The following is a 19,366-nucleotide window of genomic DNA, read 5'->3' on the forward strand; positions in this document are numbered from 1 at the left end:
GTGAAAAGTAGAATATGGGAAATAGAGTTACATACGTTCTGGGCAAGTTGACAGTTCCAGAGTATTCCGAATCCGATTCCGGAAACGAAAGAGGAGAGAGTCGGACGCGGGAAGGGAGACGTAACTGCAAAGAAGAAAGGAAGGTAGAAAAAGATGACAAGGAAAGTGAGAATCACTACGCCGATCCTAGGGTTAGTAAACCTACTAGTTAGTGCAAGACTCACAGACCGTGGCAACTTTAGGAGTAGCAACGCACTGTTGCTCCGGACACAGCATCTGAAATATAGGATATGAGTGAAGGGGTTAGCACCATCAGCCTCTTCCTCTGGGAGAACTGTACTGCTGAGCTGCACATCAGACGCCATCTTGAGAGGAGGCAAATGTAAACCTATAACACGGCGCCAGCGATGCCAGAGAGACCAGCCACGGCGCCTAGACAGAGAGAGGATGCGGGTAGACGTCTGTCCATGTAAATTACCTGATATTCCCTAAATGTATTCCTGTTTCAGGAGCTGGAACTTAGTAAAGGTGTTTCCTGTTCCTACACTGGTGTCAGTGTCATACTTGGCCAGGAACCCACCTTATCAGCATACATTCATCAACTTTCATGGCTAATGAAGTTTCTGTAATTATCATGAGAGATTTGCTACGATGTGACGGACAAAGTCATTTCGGACACTAATGAAGAGACATGCACCATTTCCTGTCACTCGCATTACTACAAAAACACTGTTTTGTTCCACCTGCATGACTTCAAAGGTGAGTGCGGCTAATGTCAGCTAGAAAGCTGATAGTGTGGAAAGTTTAGGAACAATTAACTGCTGAAGTTTTAATTAACTGCTGAACTTTAGGAACAATGAACGTTGAACTTCGGCAGAACAACGGTACAAAGAGCCATATGGCAGGGGTAAGCATTGCAGATCGATTAAAAAAATTGAAACATTTATATTTTATACTTTTTACATTGGCCACACCATGGAGCTTACTCACATGCCAAATTTCAGGTATGTAGCATGTTGGGAAGTATGCTGACCATTTCGAGCAGACACACACATATACACAAATGTCCCTTTTATACATAGAGAGATTATGCAGTTTGACAAGCATGTTACAGCTTTATAAATATACAAAAAAGGTAGGAGCCCCTCTATAGAAAGAACACTGCATGATAACCTATTCTGTTGTTTTTCCCCCTTTGAGAGCCCGCAGCCATCGCTTTTAGCTCACTGTACCTTTCACAAAGGAGGAATACACATTTGCATATCAGTCTTTGTCCCGCCCACTAGGGCAGTGCAGCACTGAAATGCCAGGCAAACCTTATTTTAACAAGAGTACCAACAACAACCCCAGACACGTGTTTCAGCCTTGTTGGGCTTCATCCCCTCATCAGTGAGGTGGAGCTGTGCCTCTCTGAGCACAGTGAGCAAGGGGTTCTTGTCTGGGTTCCCCCAGGTAACTTATGGTGACCAACCCCAAGTTCCTTGAAAAATACAAAAAAGGTAGCAGGCGCCCCTCTCTAGAAAGAACATGGCATGATAACCTGTTCTGTGGTCTTTTTCCACTTTGAGAGTCAGCAGCCATCGCTTTAACCTGTGATAAACCCCAAAGGAAGGGGCACACAAATTACAGGGCATTTGCAGGGAAGTCATTTGGGGGTCACATTGGGGTCTCAACTGCGACCCCAGAAGTCTCCCTTGCTACCCCTTTTTTTTAAACTGTCCTATTTTTTTTTTTATGCAAGCTCTTGGGCTGTGGCCAGCGCCATGTGGCTCTTTGCTTCTGGAGTGGCTGGTTTTCTTGTTCAGGCCTCTTAAAAAAATGAATAGGGGTTCCACAAGTCTAACACTTTCAGCAGTGACACTAAATAAGAAAGAATAAGAATACCAAATAATGTGTCTTTCTGGAATTGTAATACAATAATTGCTAGGCTCATTAAAGGTTTATTTCAGGCACACTTCAGGGGGCGAGTCACTGATTTAGTCTCTTCTTAAACACCTCAGTTCAGCCTTTCATCCTTCTGAGGTCAATAAATGAGTACCAACAGAGGTTGGGTGATATTGTATGCATATTTTTTCTATATCAAGTGCTTACGCATTAATGCTATATAATAACACATCATTATCATTTGCCATGAGTGTCTGCTTGCATTCACCGTAATTTGGTAATATGAGCCTATACACACTGATCTTACCGATACATATGGCGATCTATTCTTGTATGAAATATAGATCACATTATAGTGATATTGTGACCATATTTTTCGTAGTCTACTTAGGAACAATGCTAAGTGATGCCACTTCCTGTTCTGTCAAGGAGCGAACGGTCTTGTTCCATCGCTTCCGCGATATCACTTTGGGGTGGGGTCAAATGACATCACTTCCTGTGATGTCATCAGAGGTCAGGAGTCATGGATTTCACTTCCGTTACCCCTGGCGTTTTGGTGAAAGGATGTCTCTGGGTATTTGTATGGTAGTCCTACAAAAAAGAAACACATTTCCAAGAAAACTAGTAAGTGCAAGTTTAAGCAGCCTTTTTGAGTTTTGGAATAACTTTTTTAATGAAAGTGTAAGATGCACATTTGGAAAACAATAGTGTGCCCAGCACTAGAAAGCTTGCTTGTAACAGTGGTGCCCCCCCACCCATTACACGCCAACATTCAGACGCACCTGGGAGGGAGATTTCATCATAGAAATCGGGAGTTGGAAATGTTCCCATAGGAATGCATTGGGGATAGAAGTATTTTAGGTAGGAGAAAGTGAAAAATTGCAATATTTTTAACGGGAAAGTCGGGAGTCTCCCGCCTAAATCGGGATGATTGGCTATGTCCCACTCCCCACCCACCCGATAGTGATGGTCATGGCCCATTGATTCCTGTGGTGTCCTTTTCAGGCCAGAAGAAAGCAACAGGTTTAGCAAATAAAGCCTGATAAGAGGAATGACAGCTGGAGAAAGGAGCACAATGCAGATTAGATCACCGAGTCGATAAAGCCGTGTTAGGGCTCAAGCGGCGGACCCGGCAAAAGCCAGCCCATTGCCAAGCGCTGCCTGACTCTAAAATGCCAGCGCCGAGTTCAGCGTGGCAGACTCAAAATTTGAATACGAGTTTGTCACAGGCAGCTTGACTGACCTTAACATGGTCAGTTTCTTACGTAGTAATTCAAGCAAGAGAATGTAGAATGTTTGTATTTCTTCTATTGCCATGAATCCCCTTTGTTACGCGCTTTCTTCGCGTGCTGCCCTACAACTCACTGTGATTGGTTCTCGATTACTTTTGCTTCGACGATTTGGACGTCACTTCCTTTTGTGCCAATGGTGCTCTGAGGCCGGGTTACAAGTGTGTGAGCGAGGCTGGAGGGATACAGTATAGACAGGCGCTGTGGAGACCATTCAGCCTAGAAAAGAACCAGAGCTTGAGGTCGGCACTATGTCCTCTCTGCTCAAAGTGGACCAGGAGCTAAAGAAGAAAGTACGTGAGTAGGAACGGGAAACAGGACCCTGGAGGGAAAAGGTTTGGGGGTTTTTGACATGCAAACAACGCTTGGGTGAGCTTGAAAGGAGTCGTCGTGGGCAACATGGAACGTTGGGGGAGGAGCAGGTGGATTTGTAGGATGTGGTGGGTTGGTTTGAAAGGAAGGTGGGGGCTGAGGGAAATAGAACGTATTGGGCAAGGGAGCACATGTGCGAGAATGTATGTATTACTGAAGGTAGGATGAGAGTTTTGAGGGAGCGGTACCAAGGAGAGGAAGAAAGCCTTGGAGGGAGGTTTAAAACATTGGTGGTGGGGGGGTGGGAGGGGGTACTATATGGGGGGTGTTCAGGGGAGGGTCGCAGCCTATTTTAGAGGAGGCGGCGAACTATTTGGGTAAGGTTTTCTCCCTTTATTTGATGCTTCAACATGAACTTCCCATTGCAAGTTGGGGAACATGTTTTTATTTTATTGTCTGTGTAAATAGATCTAGTTTGTGGTTGTAATGGTGTGTGTTTGTCTAGCGAGCAGGGAAATGCTTGTTAATGCTACACGCTGTCCAGACAAGGTGTGATGTGTCTGGTGACAGCTTCATGGCAGCATAATGAGGTGACTGGGACCAACAGTTACTCGTACACCATGTAGCTTCTGCGCCAGCTTTCAAATTTCAATGCTGGCAGGGTGGTTTGGGGAAAAATATATCGGACTTTTTTGTTTTAAAGCGCACACACGGGATCCTGTCCCGGAGAACTTTGTCAGGGAGACGAACAGGAGGGAGGTGGCTTCAGAGCGCTACGAGGTGCATTTGTGTCGTTTGGAAGATGAGGAAAAACCGAGCCTTCGGCAAGAATGATGTCGATACAAAGGTTCACACTGAATTGCTTTCAGTTTATCAAGTATCACTTCTAATTGGTTAACGTAAAAATGCGGAATTTGTTCTTTACATTACTTTTTTGCTAGTAGGGGCGCATGTAAGGTACTATGTTTTTGTTTTCCTTTGGAAACGTATGGCTAAAAGTATCTGAAATAAAAAAGGTGTTATAATAGACGCAAGTAGCTCAGCGGCTGACACCCGACTAGAAACCATTTAAGGACTGTTATGCCTCAAGAATATGATGATGCAGTTTTATGTTATGCAAGAGCAACATTTGCATTTCAATTGAACAGATGCGTGTCAAATAAGCAGTTTTCTTTGAATAGCTTCATACAACTTATATTTATCTGTGTAAATGTAGTTTAGTGTGGCTTTGTATGTCGAAAACTGATTAACAGTTAATACAAAAAAAACTGTTGCATTTTACCTTCTTATGCTGCTCTCATGCAAAGGATCAGAAATGATGACCTTTGGGGTTTGTGTTGGAATGAGAAACTTACGTATTGCAACAGTGCTGCTTCCCGGCTTTAAGATGTTAAATGGGGTTAATACCCAAGCACACCATGGCAGTGTGACTGGTAAGGGTGTGATGTTTATTTTTTTGTTTATTAAATAAATAATACAATGTTGTGGAGAATGCTAATCTGATTCCCCCCACCCCTTTCCTAAAGATCCATGCCAAAAGCATAGTGTGCACATGTGCTTCTGCATCCATCTCCTGGCACCTGCCCTTCAGTGGTTTAGAGAAGGTCCAATAGGCAGAAAACTGCCCCCATTTGACTCTGGGAGGATGTGTAATTCCTCCTTGAAGCCCAGGAGATTTCCTTGAACCATCAGAGGCACACATAATCGAGGCCAGCTTCACACCAGAGGGCCTTTGAAGCTGCTTGCTTGGGAAGGGCTCATGGTAGCCACAAAGTAGAGAGCGCAATTGAGACATGTTTTCACCATTTTGCTTTTATTTATTGAACACTTGTATGGTGCCTATACGCAGGGGTTTCCAGGCACCACAAGGCAAGAAGGGAGGGGGGGGGCATGGGAATCAAAAGTAGAACAGAAAACTGAAGTTTCTGTAACATAAGCAGATCTGGCTCAAGTCGGAGGGAGGAGCCAGCTGATCCTTCTCCCACTCTCTGCTTGGAGAAATGTTTGACCTGCAGAGAGTTGGAGCCAGAAGACTGAAGGGCTCTGGCCACGAGGTATTTTGTGAGGGGAAAGCTGGATGTAGAGGTCACAGGCTCCAGACAGCCTTGTGGATGATGCAAAGGGACTTGAATTTTATCCTTGTGGTCACCGAGAGCCAGTGTAGAGATTTTAAGGCTGGAGATGCGGTCCCTGGGCTTGAGGCAAAGGTCTAGCATTCCTATTCTGGATTAGTTGAAGGGAGGAAAGAGGCAGGCTGAGAATGTGGCTATTGCAGTAGTCCAGCCTGGAGAGAACCAGGGCTCTGGAGACATTCAGTCTCTGTGGGAAGGTGAGGAAAGCTAGAATGCCCCAGAGATGAAGCTGAAAACTGGACTTCTTGGCGCGGTCCACGATGTGAGGGGAGAAACGGAGAGTAGTCGAAGATGATCCCAATGTTTTTTGCCTCGCAAGTGGGTGAGTGGAGAGGACCCAAGGAGTCTGGCCAGAGAGTGGGGGAGATACAAGGAGCATGCATCTCAGTGGGAAGGATTTGTCTTACTGGCATTCAGGCAGACCTCATTGGCAGAGCACCATGCCTTAATAGCAGTCGGTATGAGGTAGGGGAAGGCAGCTTGAAAGAGCTGTCTTCTGCGTAACACTGGAAATGAGGGGAGAAACTGTGGGCAAGAGTGGTCCGGTAGATGTTGAAGAGCCAATGGCGATAGGATAGAGCCTAGAGCGACACCACAGGTAGAGATTGAGATAGGAGAAAAAACGACCCCATTAAACTTGAGAAGGTCTTTTGGAGAGGAAGGTTAGTCACGCAAGTGCCCTGTCCATGATACCAAGGGTATATTGGAGACTGTTTGAGGGTGGGTGACTGTGTCAAAAGCAGAAGATCAAGGAGGGTCAGGGCCGTGTATTGGAGTCCAGGTTAGAGGAGAGAGTAGTTCTTCACAGGTGTTCTGGAGAGCAGTTTCCATGCCTCTGGTTGCTCTGAAACTAGACTGGTGGTCATCGAGGTGAGGGCTCACACCCAGAAAAGCACGTCCTTTTCCAATAGACCAAATAATGAGAACACGCCCGTCAGGGAATGAGACCAGGAGATGAATTGCAAGGGTAACAAACTTACTATATAAGATAAAGCTAGCAAGAAGAGAACTCAGCTGCCCGAGAGCGCTCTGCCAATCAATACACGGGCAGCACATTTTAAGGGATTTTGTCGTCATTCATGAGGTCATACTATACAGTACAAAATAAACAGTGTGGATTGGTGGGCCTGTATGGCACAGCCTGTTCTATAGGGGATGCCAGGCTGCAATTGGCTGTTGCCTCCCAGTCGATCTTGTTGCACATGGGTCAGCTGGGCTCATCTCCACGGTGAAGGTCAGGTCAAAATGTAACTCAATTCTAACTGTCTAAGCTAACAGGAACTGATAGTATGAGGATAATGGTAACAATAAAATCCTTGCATGAATGGGGGTACTTGGAGAAAATGGATTAATATATTGGCGTTCAGACCTAAGCATTTTGGACCTTCATTGACACCTGGTTCCTGCTCCCCGGTGTCTCCTTGTTGGGGAGAATTCTCATAAATGTGCTAATTCCCTCCACCTTAGAGACCCCCAGCAACTTTGCTGGATTTTTAGGACTTGATTTTTTTGCCTGGAAAGTGTGAGCCCTTTTTCCCACTCATGTGTTTATGATGTGTGTTTTACACTTGTGTTCTTTGATTATGGAGTTTTAGAGAACTCCATAGGCATCATCTTTTCATGTGTTACACAGCACCCTCCGTGCAGTGACACAGGATTTGACTTCCAAAGGTTTAAATACCTTCTCTGGGATAAACTGTTTTCCAGAGAATGTAAAGTGAAATTGACTTTACTAGTCTTTTCCAAACTCCTAGACCCAGCACACTCCATTTTACAATGGAGTGTTGGAGGGTTTATATAGTATCCCCTGTGTCTAACTCATGTAGCAGTCAAATGCTACCCTTTCCTATTGAAAAGGCTGGTGGCAGTGGCTTTTCAACAAACTACCCGACCGCGAACACCGGTAGCTAAAAAATCACGGGAGCCATGTTTTCAAGATGGTGCCTTAAACCCCTTTGTTTAAACAGGTCCCAGTCTTTTTTTTTTTTTTTCCGTTTTTCTTTTTGGAAAGGTCCTTCTAGTGTTTCTCTGCGTGCCAAACCTGGTTTGGTCCCTTTGTGTTCGTGTGCCTTTGGCGGGCTTCAGGACTGAAGACCGCCTCTGGCGTCTGAGTGTCTGGGGTGGGCAGGAAGTGAGATAGGTGCCTGAAACTGCCTGTGCTTGAGACCCAAATGCACTCTGGTGTGATTGGCTGGCTGGCTGGCTGACTGTCCAGTAAGGACAGCCACCCTGCTAGGTGAGTGACAGCTAGGCCTGAATGAAAGGGCGAGAACTGTTTAAAAGACGAGTCTCCTGGACTGGAAAGCAGTCGACCACTGGAACAAAAGAACCGAAGAGCTGTAAGAGGACGGCTGCTGCAACTCCTGGACTGTTGGTTTACCCGGTGAAGCCCTGCTGAAGGTCCAAATTGCCAAGTTCATTTCGACAGAGAAGCCCCTTCAAGGACGACTTAAGCCACCTGGATACCATTCTCAAGGTTGGTTAGGATTAACCAGGGCGAGGGGATACCAGCTTGTGCGCTTTAATCTACAGCTACTGGAATTGAAGTGACTCCAGTTTGCTTTTTCGACGATCCCTCTTGTCCCCACGACTGTGGCTCAGGAACAGCGAGATCGGCAGGAACCAACGTCTTCAGTTGCATTTTGTTCTTCATAATAAGGTACTGTGCCAACCCGATTGAGTGAACGCCGCTCTCTCGGTGAAAGTTCGTGAAACTATCCCATTTTGCAGACCTAATAAGCTTGTGACCCGACATGGTTACCAGACATTTGATCGAAAAAAATTGGTCGACTGGACAAATGGTTGAATTTTTTATTTGTACCCCCTTTTTTGGGGGGGTGGTCCCACAAACCCCTTTTTTTTTCTAAAACCTTTTTTTTCCTTAAACCACAACCTTAAAAAAAATATATATATATATCGGCCATTTGGTTTTCGACGAAATTACGTCGGCCAAATGTCCTGTCGACGAATTTTCGATAATGTCCGGACACCACCCGACATATGAAACTACTTCTGAGAACTTTTGCAAAGACTTTGCCGTTTGATACCAGGACGGCTCTTTCCTGTCCAGAACACTGGCCTATTGACTTGAATTGAACTTTTCTGGTGAACTGACTATTTGCTCTGTCTAACAAGTATGTGATCTATTCTACTTATCTTGTCCCTTTTGCTCACTTCTAAGTAACTGAACTGCCATTTGGCTCCTATTTCAGGGGAGCTCAAACTGTCAGTCTTTTTTGTATTGAAGTGTATTGTTATATAAGTTGCCTCCTTCTAGTGCAGTGGTCTTCAAACTTTTTTGGCTCGGGCCCCCCCTGAGCCAAGTTTGGGCAGGCCGGGCCCCCTAAAAGTGCCGGATGGACAGTATGTAGAAATCGCTATGAACTTTGGCGTGCCGTCACCGCACCCTACTCCCAGTACAGACCCTGGGCTCTCCCCACCATACTCCCACCACTATCCCAGTTCTGCCGCCCATCCTGCTCCCACCACAGTCGCATACACACATCCATACACATTTAAATAAAACTTACCTTCTGCCGGGGCCTGCGCATGGTTGCTAAAATGCCCCGCTCCAGGTTGCTCTGCCCATATGTGCGAGGAGGCGCAGGAGCACCCCTCGCACATACATGCATGCAGTGCCCCAGCCAGCATTTCCAATGAGCTATGTTGGCTTGCGGAGCAAAACACCCCCAACGTTGCATGGCTCAGTGATCATGTGCGGCTGGGGAAATGAACTGTCAAAGGCAAACAGTGTTTCCCTTTGACAGTTCAGCCAGCCCAGGAGCACTCCCTCAGCTGGAAAAAGCAGCTGAGGGAGTGCTCAGTGTTTCACTGGGCTGGCTCCTCGGTTCCTCCATAAGGTTCCTCCATAATGGGTGAGGTGGCCAATGGATGAATGCCCCCTCACCCATTAGGGATGAGTCGGCAGGCTTGGACTGGCCTATAGGGCAATAGGGCGATGACTGTACCAAAAATACAAAATGCTAGTGTAGGCCAATCAAAATGGGCCACTTTTTTGGCCAATGTGGGCCAGTTTGAGGAGTTGCTTCACTATGCAGCTAGTAGTTTTGACCATTGTTGCTGAATAATTATTCTTTAAATATCACAATTTGTTTACATTTGAATAAAAAACAACCCCTTGTGTACTATTCAAACAGTCTGTGACTAAAGGACTGAATATCCATTTGCAACTGCTGGCCATGTTTTCATTGGTGCCTAAGACCGTTGTATGGTCCAGTCTGACCATGTGAGCTGCCCCCTCCCATTTCCCCCAATCTTAAAAAAAAAAAAAAAATCTATTTTTTTTTTTACATTTCATGCTGGGCTCTGGCGCCCCCCCTAGGAGGCGGCCGCGCCCCACAGTTTGAAGACCTCTGTTCTAGTGTAATATATTCTATGATTGTAATAAATAAGTGTTTTACAAGAAACCTTGAATATGTGTTTACTTGAACCACTGTGATTGAAAGTCCTCTGTATAATTACTTGTACTGATCACATTCACTCTTGAGATGAGCCTGGCTGCTCAGCTCGCTACCAAAAACGATGTGGTACAGATTTATACCAAAGGTTGGTTTGGCGAACACCTGTAGTCCTAATTGTGTGTGGTGGTCCAAGAGGGTACTTCAAACTTATGGAGGATTGTTAGGCAGAATTGCATGATCTATTATTTATGTTCCCTCATAACACTAACAGGCAAGTTTCGATTGGGAGAGAATATATTCACGTGTGGGATTAAGTCTGGTGGATGTTCTGGAATGGTCAATGTAAGGGGGTCAGATGGGCATCAACATCAAAGAGTAAAAGGTCAGTCCCTGACCTGGTGGGGTGCAGGTTGTAGGGGCATGGGTAGTTTTGTGGTGATGGATGGGCACTTGTGTAGAAGGTTACTTTGATTCCCACGCTCTGCAGAGAGCATAATCTGGGGAAGTGATGCTGGACAATTGCATCAAATGATGGTGGCAATGCCTCGGGCTCTGCATGTGAGGCACTGGGGATGGGAGAGCTGAATCTTGCAAAGGGATGATTTTTGGCCTAGTAAAAGATGGCGTCTATCGGCGGGGCTGCAGGTTATGTTATGTAGGTACATTTCTGTGTTCGGTCAGGCATGGTGTTGTGGGATTCTCGGCCCCCCCCCCGGCTTACACGTGATATGTTCACTCTGGGAATGGTGGTGGGGGGGTGGGATTGGACCACCTCGCCAACCAGCCATTTTCGGTGCGAGGGATCAGTTGTGAGATGACCAGCTTCTCCATTAGTTTGCCCAAGAAAGGGGTGATAGTGCAATAGTTAGCTGGGCAGGAAGGTTAGGTGTGGGTGCACCAGTGCTTACAGGGTTGAGGGAAGGAGCCAGTGTCAAATCAGTGGTTAGATGTGTCAGCCAAGGCTGGAGCGAGAGAGATGTTGTCCTTGATGGTTCTGGAGGAGCAGGGGAGTACTTTTCTAGAAGAGGCTTTCATAGAGCAGGCAACTCTAGCGACCTTATCAGGTGCAATGGGAGAGAAAGGGGAGTGTAAAGGGGGGCCAAGGCAGGCGGTAGAAGGGGTGGGGGGAAGCAGATAGGACAGGATGTCCAGCGTTGTGGACGAAAAGTGGGTGGCCAGTGAAGAGGAGAGACTGCCTAAGGATTGGCGAGTTCCTTGCAGATTTAGAGTTCGGCCGTGTTATGGTGGCTCCAGAGATGCAGGCTTAGACATGAGCCGTCTTCTTGGAACAGATGGAGCGACGGTATTGCCTTTGGAGTAGGCGGCAGGCCAGTTTGTCAGAGGAGGAGCTAGATGCCTGCCACTTCCGCTCTGCAGCTTTGCACTTGCGCTTCAAAGTGGCCAGGTTGGAGTCATACCAAGAGTTGTTTGGTAGGCAGGCTTCATACGGATCTTCGTGACTGGGGCAAGGATGTCCTGGGTGTTCTGGACGAGGTGAGCTAGAACCAAGGCGCAAGGAAGTCTAGTGAGGGGGTAGGAGGAGGGATGAAAGAAGAGGCAAATGCAACGATTGACACGTTTCATCGGTCGTATGACGGAGAATGAGACTGGCAGTGGTGTAGGGGATGGGGAGGTCAAGGTGGGAGGAGAGTGGTCAGACCAGTAGAGTGGTCATCAGAGGGTTGGAGAGAGGGATGGGGATATCTGTTGAGCAGAGAGCATCCAAGGTGTCCAGCAGAGTGGCTTGGGCCAGAGGGGAGGATAGTGAGGGAATGAGTGTTGCAGAGGTTGCGGAAAAGTGGCTGCTTCAGGAGAGTTGAAATGGATATTGAAACACCCATGGAAGATCAGTTTGGGAGAGGAGGCAAGAAGATGTGGACAGGTCGGCCATTCAGGGGGAAGGGAGGTCGGGCTGGGTGGTCTGTAGATGGTAGCTAGGGTACGAGAGAAAGTAGGCGAGATGGCCTACAAAATCTTTAAAATCATAGATTTAAAAAAAGTGAACTAAATCGGTGCACTCATTGTTATAGGGTGTCGTAGTAGTTACTGGGAGATCCCTTAATTGGTGTTGGCCGACCGGTTTCATTGGTACATGTAACTGTAACCACTTTCTTCAGGAATATAGAATATTCTAAGCGAACAGTAAAGCTGCGCTTTGTCTCCAACATTTCAAGAGCTAGGCGCAGAAAGAAGCCATCCATAAGCAGATATATTGGTGCTCATTGAAGCGTTTAAGGCCCTGAAGAAAGTAGTTACACTTGCATGCATCACTGAAACCGGTCGACCAACACCAATTAAGGGATCTCCCAGTAACTATGGGAGACTTGGTTGACGTTTTTGAAATCTAAGATTTTAAAGCTTGTTTTATTTATTTGTATAGCGCTCCGGACCCGTAGGTAGAAGGGAGCTTACGGAAGCGGTTACAGGCATGAGATACATTTACATAGTACAACAATTTACATATAATACAGGCATGGTTGCGGCACTAGGGAGTTAAAGATATTAGAAAGTGAAGGTAAATGCTACTCTTTGTTCAGTAACCAGCCAATAACATGTTTCCTAAAGATTGGAAAGGACTCAATAGTTTTAATGTTGAGTGATGGGGTGTCCCAAAGTTGGGAGTCGAGCACTGTGAAGCTAGCACCTCCTGCTCGGCAAATCTAGGCACTAACGGGCATAAGGAGTTGGATGATCTGGTGGTTCTGGTGGCGGATTTTAAAGTAAATTTATTAGTTAGATACGGTAGGGCTAGGTAGTTTAAGGCCTTGTAAGTGAGGCAAATGGTTTTGAGGTCTCTTTTTTTTGCTGTATGGAAAGCCATTTACATGCTTTCCTGGTTGTGGGGATGTGCTCTCGCCTTGGGATGTTGTGCTGCACGTAGAGCCTTATTTTGGAGAACCTGGAGTTTGTTGATTATGGACTGGTTGACTCCTAGGTACAGGCTATTGCAGTAGTCCAGTTTGGACTGAATGAGTGCTCTGGCAAGAGTGAGGCAGCTGTTGGAAGATAGGATGGGTCTGCTAGCCCTAATTAGCTTACCCGTATAGGCAGTAGCTGAGGTGGTCCTGTTGATTTGCTTGGAGAGGTTGGTGTTGACATCAAGGTGGAAGTCTAGCGTTTTCACACTTTTAACGATGGGGATGTAAATCAAGAAAGCAGGATAGTTAAAGCAACCAAGACTCCTGCTGGAACGGAGTACATTGGGCACAGCGCAAAGTGTCCCTCTGTCTTTTAAAAACAAATCTTTTGAGTAATAGGGTCGGCCTCTTCCTGTCCCCTCAGCCTAGATGGGCAGCTAACCACCGGCAACTAGGGACAGACGCTACTCTGAGGGTACAGTTCGTTTGTAAGCTTCTACATGATAAAGCAAGTGTCTTTTCCTGTACTGTAACTTTTCATCGGATCCCCGAAGCCCTCACTAACTTTTTCCCGTCTCGCAAAACTGTGTGAAACTTTGCATGCTGGGCACAAAGCCCCATGCATCTTGGATGGACTTTATATTATATTTTTTGTAATATTTTTAAAGTTTGTGTTGTATCTCTTGGGACCTGTAGGGCTGCATACGAATATTTGCCTTCCTTTACAGGGGTTTGTGTTTTGCCCTAATCCAATGATTGTGTATCTATCTTAAGTATTGTCTGATAGCATGTAATACTAGTAGCCATTTTCCATAGTGTTATCTGGCCATAAATGTATTTTTAGAACTGTCTGTGATCCTTGACCTTTCACTTTGTACTCATTGCAGACCCTTCAACAGGTTCACCCCTCCTGTTGCTTCGCTTTGACCACTCGCTTTGCTACCCTGAGCTGCTTTGGCTACAGCTCCGGGAACTGTTCCTAAACTATGTTGGCCTTCTGTACACCAGTTCACCAGGCCAGCGTATAGCAAATCGGTTGCAATGATGTCTATGCTCTGTCGGCCCCAAAAGCTTCTTGGTCTTAATTCACTTTTAGCCTGGGGCCATGGAACACCTGCTTTTTGTGTATGTTTACCTGTTGAAAATCACGTACTTTAATCTACTGTGCCTTGAGTCGGAGCAATGCAGTTTCAAGGTTGTAATTTCTGCAATATTCTCTTGTTGATGCTGTCAAACCTTTCTATCCTTAATTAAAATAGAATAAATGCATGACATTTTACTTTAATGGGGAGCTTAGGCATGTTATGTGAAGTTTCCTACTTTTATATTGCAATCTCATTTGAATATTGAGGGAGGGGTTGTGACTTGCTACACTGACTATATTTGCATATGGAAGCAAGGTTTTACTAGCCATGCACCGATTCCTTGGTGCTTTGTCACCAAAATATGGTGCACAACGTCATAATTGACATGGACAACTGAATTAAAATCACTCCATCACTGTCCATACTTTGCGCAAACAAATGTCGCAATTCGACACCCCCATCCATTTTATTTGTGCGAATGGGTAAAGTGGGGCGGGAGGGACTACAGCGTCTCCACATTTATGTGGTGTGAAAAGGGTGAGGGGGGAATCAAATATTTTCGTTTGCACAGTAAGATGCTTGGCAATCTCATTGAACCGTGAATTGAAGCTGAACTTGACAAAAATGTGATGGCCATTAGAATGTTTTTTTTTTGTACTACTGATTGCTTAAGAAACTTGTCCTGATTGGATCTGTGAGAGGGGTGTGGTTTTTGTTTAAATGTTCCCCAACCATTGCTAGATCTGCCTACTTACAACCTCCTGCACAGTTCTATTCAGTGCATAAATAACTCTTGCATTGTTACTGCAGATTCAGAATGTGTTGGAGAAGTTGCATAAGCACCCTTCATGGCATCTGCTTTGTGTATGTATAACTGGCAAGAGATTGGGGTCAGTCGCCAAAGTATCCAAATCAATTACTTTGCCCCATTGAATTTTCTGTCTCCTGCCTCCTTGGTGGTGCAAAATTCTTCTAGCAATTGCATTTGATTGGCCGATGGTGAAAGAAATGTAAAATATCATCTTCATACTCTGAAGGGCGGTTGGGTGATTTCTATACATTTCTCTTGGAGCATGTTTTTTTAAATGGGCACCCAGTTTTCCATCTTTTGCGTTGACATGCAAAGGATTTAGATCATGTTATAATTCTGCAACTCCATCTTACCTCCTATCATTCAGTTTGAAATCTGTGTCTCCAGCATACTGATTATTTCTAAAGATTCCTTCTTTCGAAACCCTGTAATTGATCATGATTGGCAAATAAAGCACCATTTGGATGATCGCAAAGGACAGCATTAATCTGCTCTGCTGGGATTCAAGCGTATGACAATCTGGTGCGCCACATGATCACGCGTAACGAATAGTTGTAACAGTTCACCATTGCCTCTGGTGCATACAGTCAAATACACCGTTAGCTGTGCCATTCTAGCAAACTTGGTAATGTTGCCACATGGTTTGTACATTAATGCTGAACCAACAAGTGGTTGTTGAGCTTAAGACCCCCAAAAACGTAATAGCCATGGGATATTTACATTTCTGAAGGATGTGCATCCTATCAGTTTGAAAGAGAATGAAGATTGTTTTATTTTGGGTTGCTTTCTACTCCACATCAACTAACTTATGGGGGACCTGTTTAAAATACGCAAATGCTTTCGTTTTAAACCTACAGATAAGATGCAGATCTGACACTTTCACTTTCTGATAGGCAAGTACTGCTTAATAAATTACAGTGCGAAAAGGGGGTGGGGAATTGGTGCTCCAGACACGTTCAGGTCAAGGCAAAAAGCAGTTCTGTGAAAGGCGAAATATCTTTTATCACTGCTTGATTTGAAGTGGAAGCATACATGCATTTTTAAAATTTTTTTTATTTTTTTAAATATAGTTTTCAAATGCAGACATAATACTCAACATTGAACAAGCCCCCACTCCCTCACCCTGGAAGATCTTCTTGCGGTCTTTCTGTAAGGGAAAGTCTTATGCACTGAAGATTTCTGTAATTTTGATTTTGTGGGGGCACCATTGTTCCATATAGTCTGACTGCAGATAGTCTTGGACCGTTCCCCATTCCTTTGTGAAAGATCCGCCCGTACCTTGGATTATGTGGGTTAGCTTTCCCATTGACATTTGTGACCAAACCTTCATATATGCATTTTGAAACTCATAAATTACTAAGTAGGAGTTATAAAAATAAGTTGGCATGGTAAAATTCTGTGTACTCTGCTACATAATACCCTTATGGAATGGGATTTACTTTTGTAGTTCCCCTTTTTTTATTTTTTTTAATTATTTTTTTTTATTTTTTTGTTTGTTTAAAGAATCCCTTTACTCCCAACGTCAAAGCATTACATATGAAATTAACATTTAAAAATCTGTGTGCTATATTAATTCTCTCCTATATTTTACTCTTTTTGTAACATTTGGCTGCGTATTTGTAAGACTCAATTCACTAAGACCTACTATATATTCTTGTTTTTAAACTCTAATTATCCACATTGCTGCATTCGGAATTTATAACTTATCTTTTCCCCCCTTTTTTTTAGGTTGATTGTTTTAGAGAGAGAATAACAAGTGAGGTGAGTGAAGTCATGCATGCTTCTTGTATTTGAGCACATTATTGCAATGAGGGTTGCTTGTAGGGGAGATTGGTGTTTATATTTTCTTGCAAGGTGTCTTTTGTCGGACAGTGGGCTCCTAGAGGAATATTTAGCTTTGTGCCAGTCTTGGGAAACCTTCACTAACTGGGGTTAATTGAAAAGGGATTATTGCTTGAAGTGCTGCACCGCTACATAACTTGTATGTTTTTGCCAGTATTGGTGGCCTTCAATCGCCTTCATGAAGCTTCAGTTGTCTTGCAGGGGTCTGTGTTTGTGTACATTGACCTACACTTGAATGGGTTCTTGTTCCATTGTATGTTATGGAAAATTTTTCCCAAATAAAGTTTACTCCAGGAATGTTCACTTTGGCACGGACAGTGTGGCAGTGGGGCCAGTTGTACTGTTAGGCTAGATGGGATTCTAGGCTGGCGGATGCTGTGTTTTAAATGTGTAAGATGCCACACATCACTTTAAAAACAGATCCTTCCCCCGATATTTGCATCAGTTGAAGTACTACAAAGATCAGCTGCTTGTCCATGCCGTTTTCTAATTTGCATTTGAAAAGTTCAAATGTTTTAGAAGTATTCCTTGTTTAGGAACGCATTGCGTTTTAACCCCTATGAAAAGCAAATTAACTAGACACTACTCGGTAACCTATGACCAGCCCTACAGATAAGGTGCGTTTGTGCCTTTTTACGCATGTAATTATAGCCATTACGGAGCATTTCATTTTCTTCTGCGTACCGTTTACGCTGTATTTATTTTCATTAAAAAGCATACTTTCCTCCGTAGAGGGCAAAAGGAGTCTTCGATCTGCAACAGTGAAGGTTTGGTGCACCTTGCTGGCTTTTGGTGTTTATGGAATGCAAGCACCTATAGAATGAAATGCAGACCATAAGCATCAACTAGGGAATGTCTCCAGGGACTGTTTTGCTGCCTTCCCAGACTTCTGGGATGATTCCCATGGGGGCTTGGAGCTCCGCATGTGAGGAGTGAAACCTAGAAATACAGAAACAAAGGACTGACACATTTCGCCTGTAGGGGGTGGGGGGGTACCCTTTATGGGTCAGTAATGTCTCTGCTCAGTCGAAGGCTTGAGGAGGAGGCCTTTACTGATACGATTGGCCAAGGGACGTGGAGTCAAACATTAAATAGCAGCATGAACAGTGATTATCAGTCTGGACAACCACGGGGAAGGGAAGCTAACAATAGAGAGCTCCCATCCATGAGACGCCTGACAGTACAACTCGCACAATTAAGGACCTTAAACTTAAAGTACAAGGTGAAACCACACCCACTACCAATCATGCTGTGTCAAGTTGTGAACGCTTTCTCCACACTATGTGGCAAGAGTTCATTGCGCCGCCCCTTCCCAGTCTCTCTTTGAGACATGTATCTAGGGCTTGCCCTCGACCCTCCCCCCGCGAGACGTTCCTGCGCACGTGTCCACTGTCCGTCACTCCGCAGGAAGAGTAGCCCTTTGCTCGCAGCTGAGACAGGAGGCCACAAACGCCACAGGGGTGGTGATGCCAAGAGACACCGGCCAGGTCAGCACCCGACCTTTCGCTGCAGCTATCTGATCTGCGTTTGGATGCTTTTTCCTTCTCCCGCTCCAGTTATAGAATCTGCTCAGGCCGACGTTCAAGCACTGCCACTTTACCAGGTCTCAGCTAGGCAGGCACAAACTCAGCGTCTGTGGCTCTGCAGGTCGTGAAGTGCTCAGGTTACAAACTAATTTATTTTATCAGTGGCAGAGCCTTTCATATGCACGATGGAACATTTCCAACTGAAAGAGCTCGCAAAGCACCAGTTACCTTGCACATCTGTGATGGTTAAAGAGAGCAACACAAAGTGGCCATTTAATGATCTGTTTATATGAACACATCATTAAATGGGTGCTTTAAATCCATGATGTCTACTAGCTTGACATGCACAAAAATAAAGTTGCTTTAAGTCATTAATCAAATGTTTTCAACATCATGAATGACAATGAGCTGGAGGTTTGTTGGAAATCTCCATATCGGAGTGTATTACACAACTTCTTTTATTAAATCACTGAAGTACAGTGGGGTTAACTAGATTTTTTTGGGACTTCTAGTTTACCATTCAGGCTTAACATGTTGATGTAAGGATTTACATGTTGCCATGTGGCGTTATTATGCAATGTGTGTTTTTGGAAGTAAACTCTTAAAACATCATTACTGTAGGCCTTGAAATCCAAACTATGTGTACTGAGTAACGCTTGGAAGGTATGTGGTCAAATTTGCAGAGTGGATTCAAATCCCTGCTTCACTGTTCAGCCAAGGTCTGTGATCCTGGTCCCCTGTCCCCATACTCCACCCTGCCTCCCACCCCATCTGTCTGGCCATCCTACTCCCTCCTTTTTGGATGCAACCAGAGGACCACTAGTCCCTTTATTCCACTTCCACCACTGATGTGATTAGCGGTCATGGGCTGAATTTGCTGTGATGCGTGTTATGTCCGAGATGCAGATTCTTGACTATCTAGGAAGAAACCTATCGGGCAATCGAGACTGCTCTCCTAGGATGGGAGTAGAAGATGGGGGCGGGGGGGGAAAGGTACAGCCAAGTCTTTAATACTCGAGGAGTTCATGTGAAGTTATATTAAACAAGCAGCAAGGAGTAAGCCAAGAGACAAACTTTGTCATGTGCATTATATCAATGGTCACTACTATTAATGCTACATGTCGAACAGTGGAATAGGGGCCAGTCAGGATTTTTGAGTAGTAACTAGTTGGAAATAAATCACTTGTAGTAGCAATTTCTATTTTT

At 44.8% G+C, this 19,366-nt stretch overlaps 1 protein-coding gene across 2 annotated transcripts in view; it reads left to right on the plus strand.

Annotated features, from left to right (window-relative positions):
* Nucleotides 1-3,173: 3,173 nt before the first annotated feature.
* Nucleotides 3,174-19,366, plus strand: part of PSME3 (proteasome activator subunit 3) — a 538,782-nt gene continuing 522,589 nt past the window's right edge. Inside the window, exons 1-2 of one of the 2 annotated variants that reach the window (XM_069634175.1) lie at nt 3,174-3,466; nt 16,521-16,553. In XM_069634175.1, coding sequence (XP_069490276.1) covers nt 3,425-3,466; nt 16,521-16,553 — 75 coding nt within the window. In that variant the 5' untranslated portion in view covers nt 3,174-3,424. Of the gene's footprint in view, nt 3,467-4,067; nt 4,333-16,520; nt 16,554-19,366 lie in introns of those variants that run through there. The other variant, XM_069634174.1, reaches the window with a different exon arrangement.

The sequence above is a fragment of the Ambystoma mexicanum genome, chromosome 13 (genome assembly GCF_040938575.1).
Source record: "Ambystoma mexicanum isolate Mex_15411 chromosome 13, UKY_AmexF1_1, whole genome shotgun sequence".
Classification (NCBI taxonomy): domain Eukaryota; kingdom Metazoa; phylum Chordata; class Amphibia; order Caudata; family Ambystomatidae; genus Ambystoma; species Ambystoma mexicanum.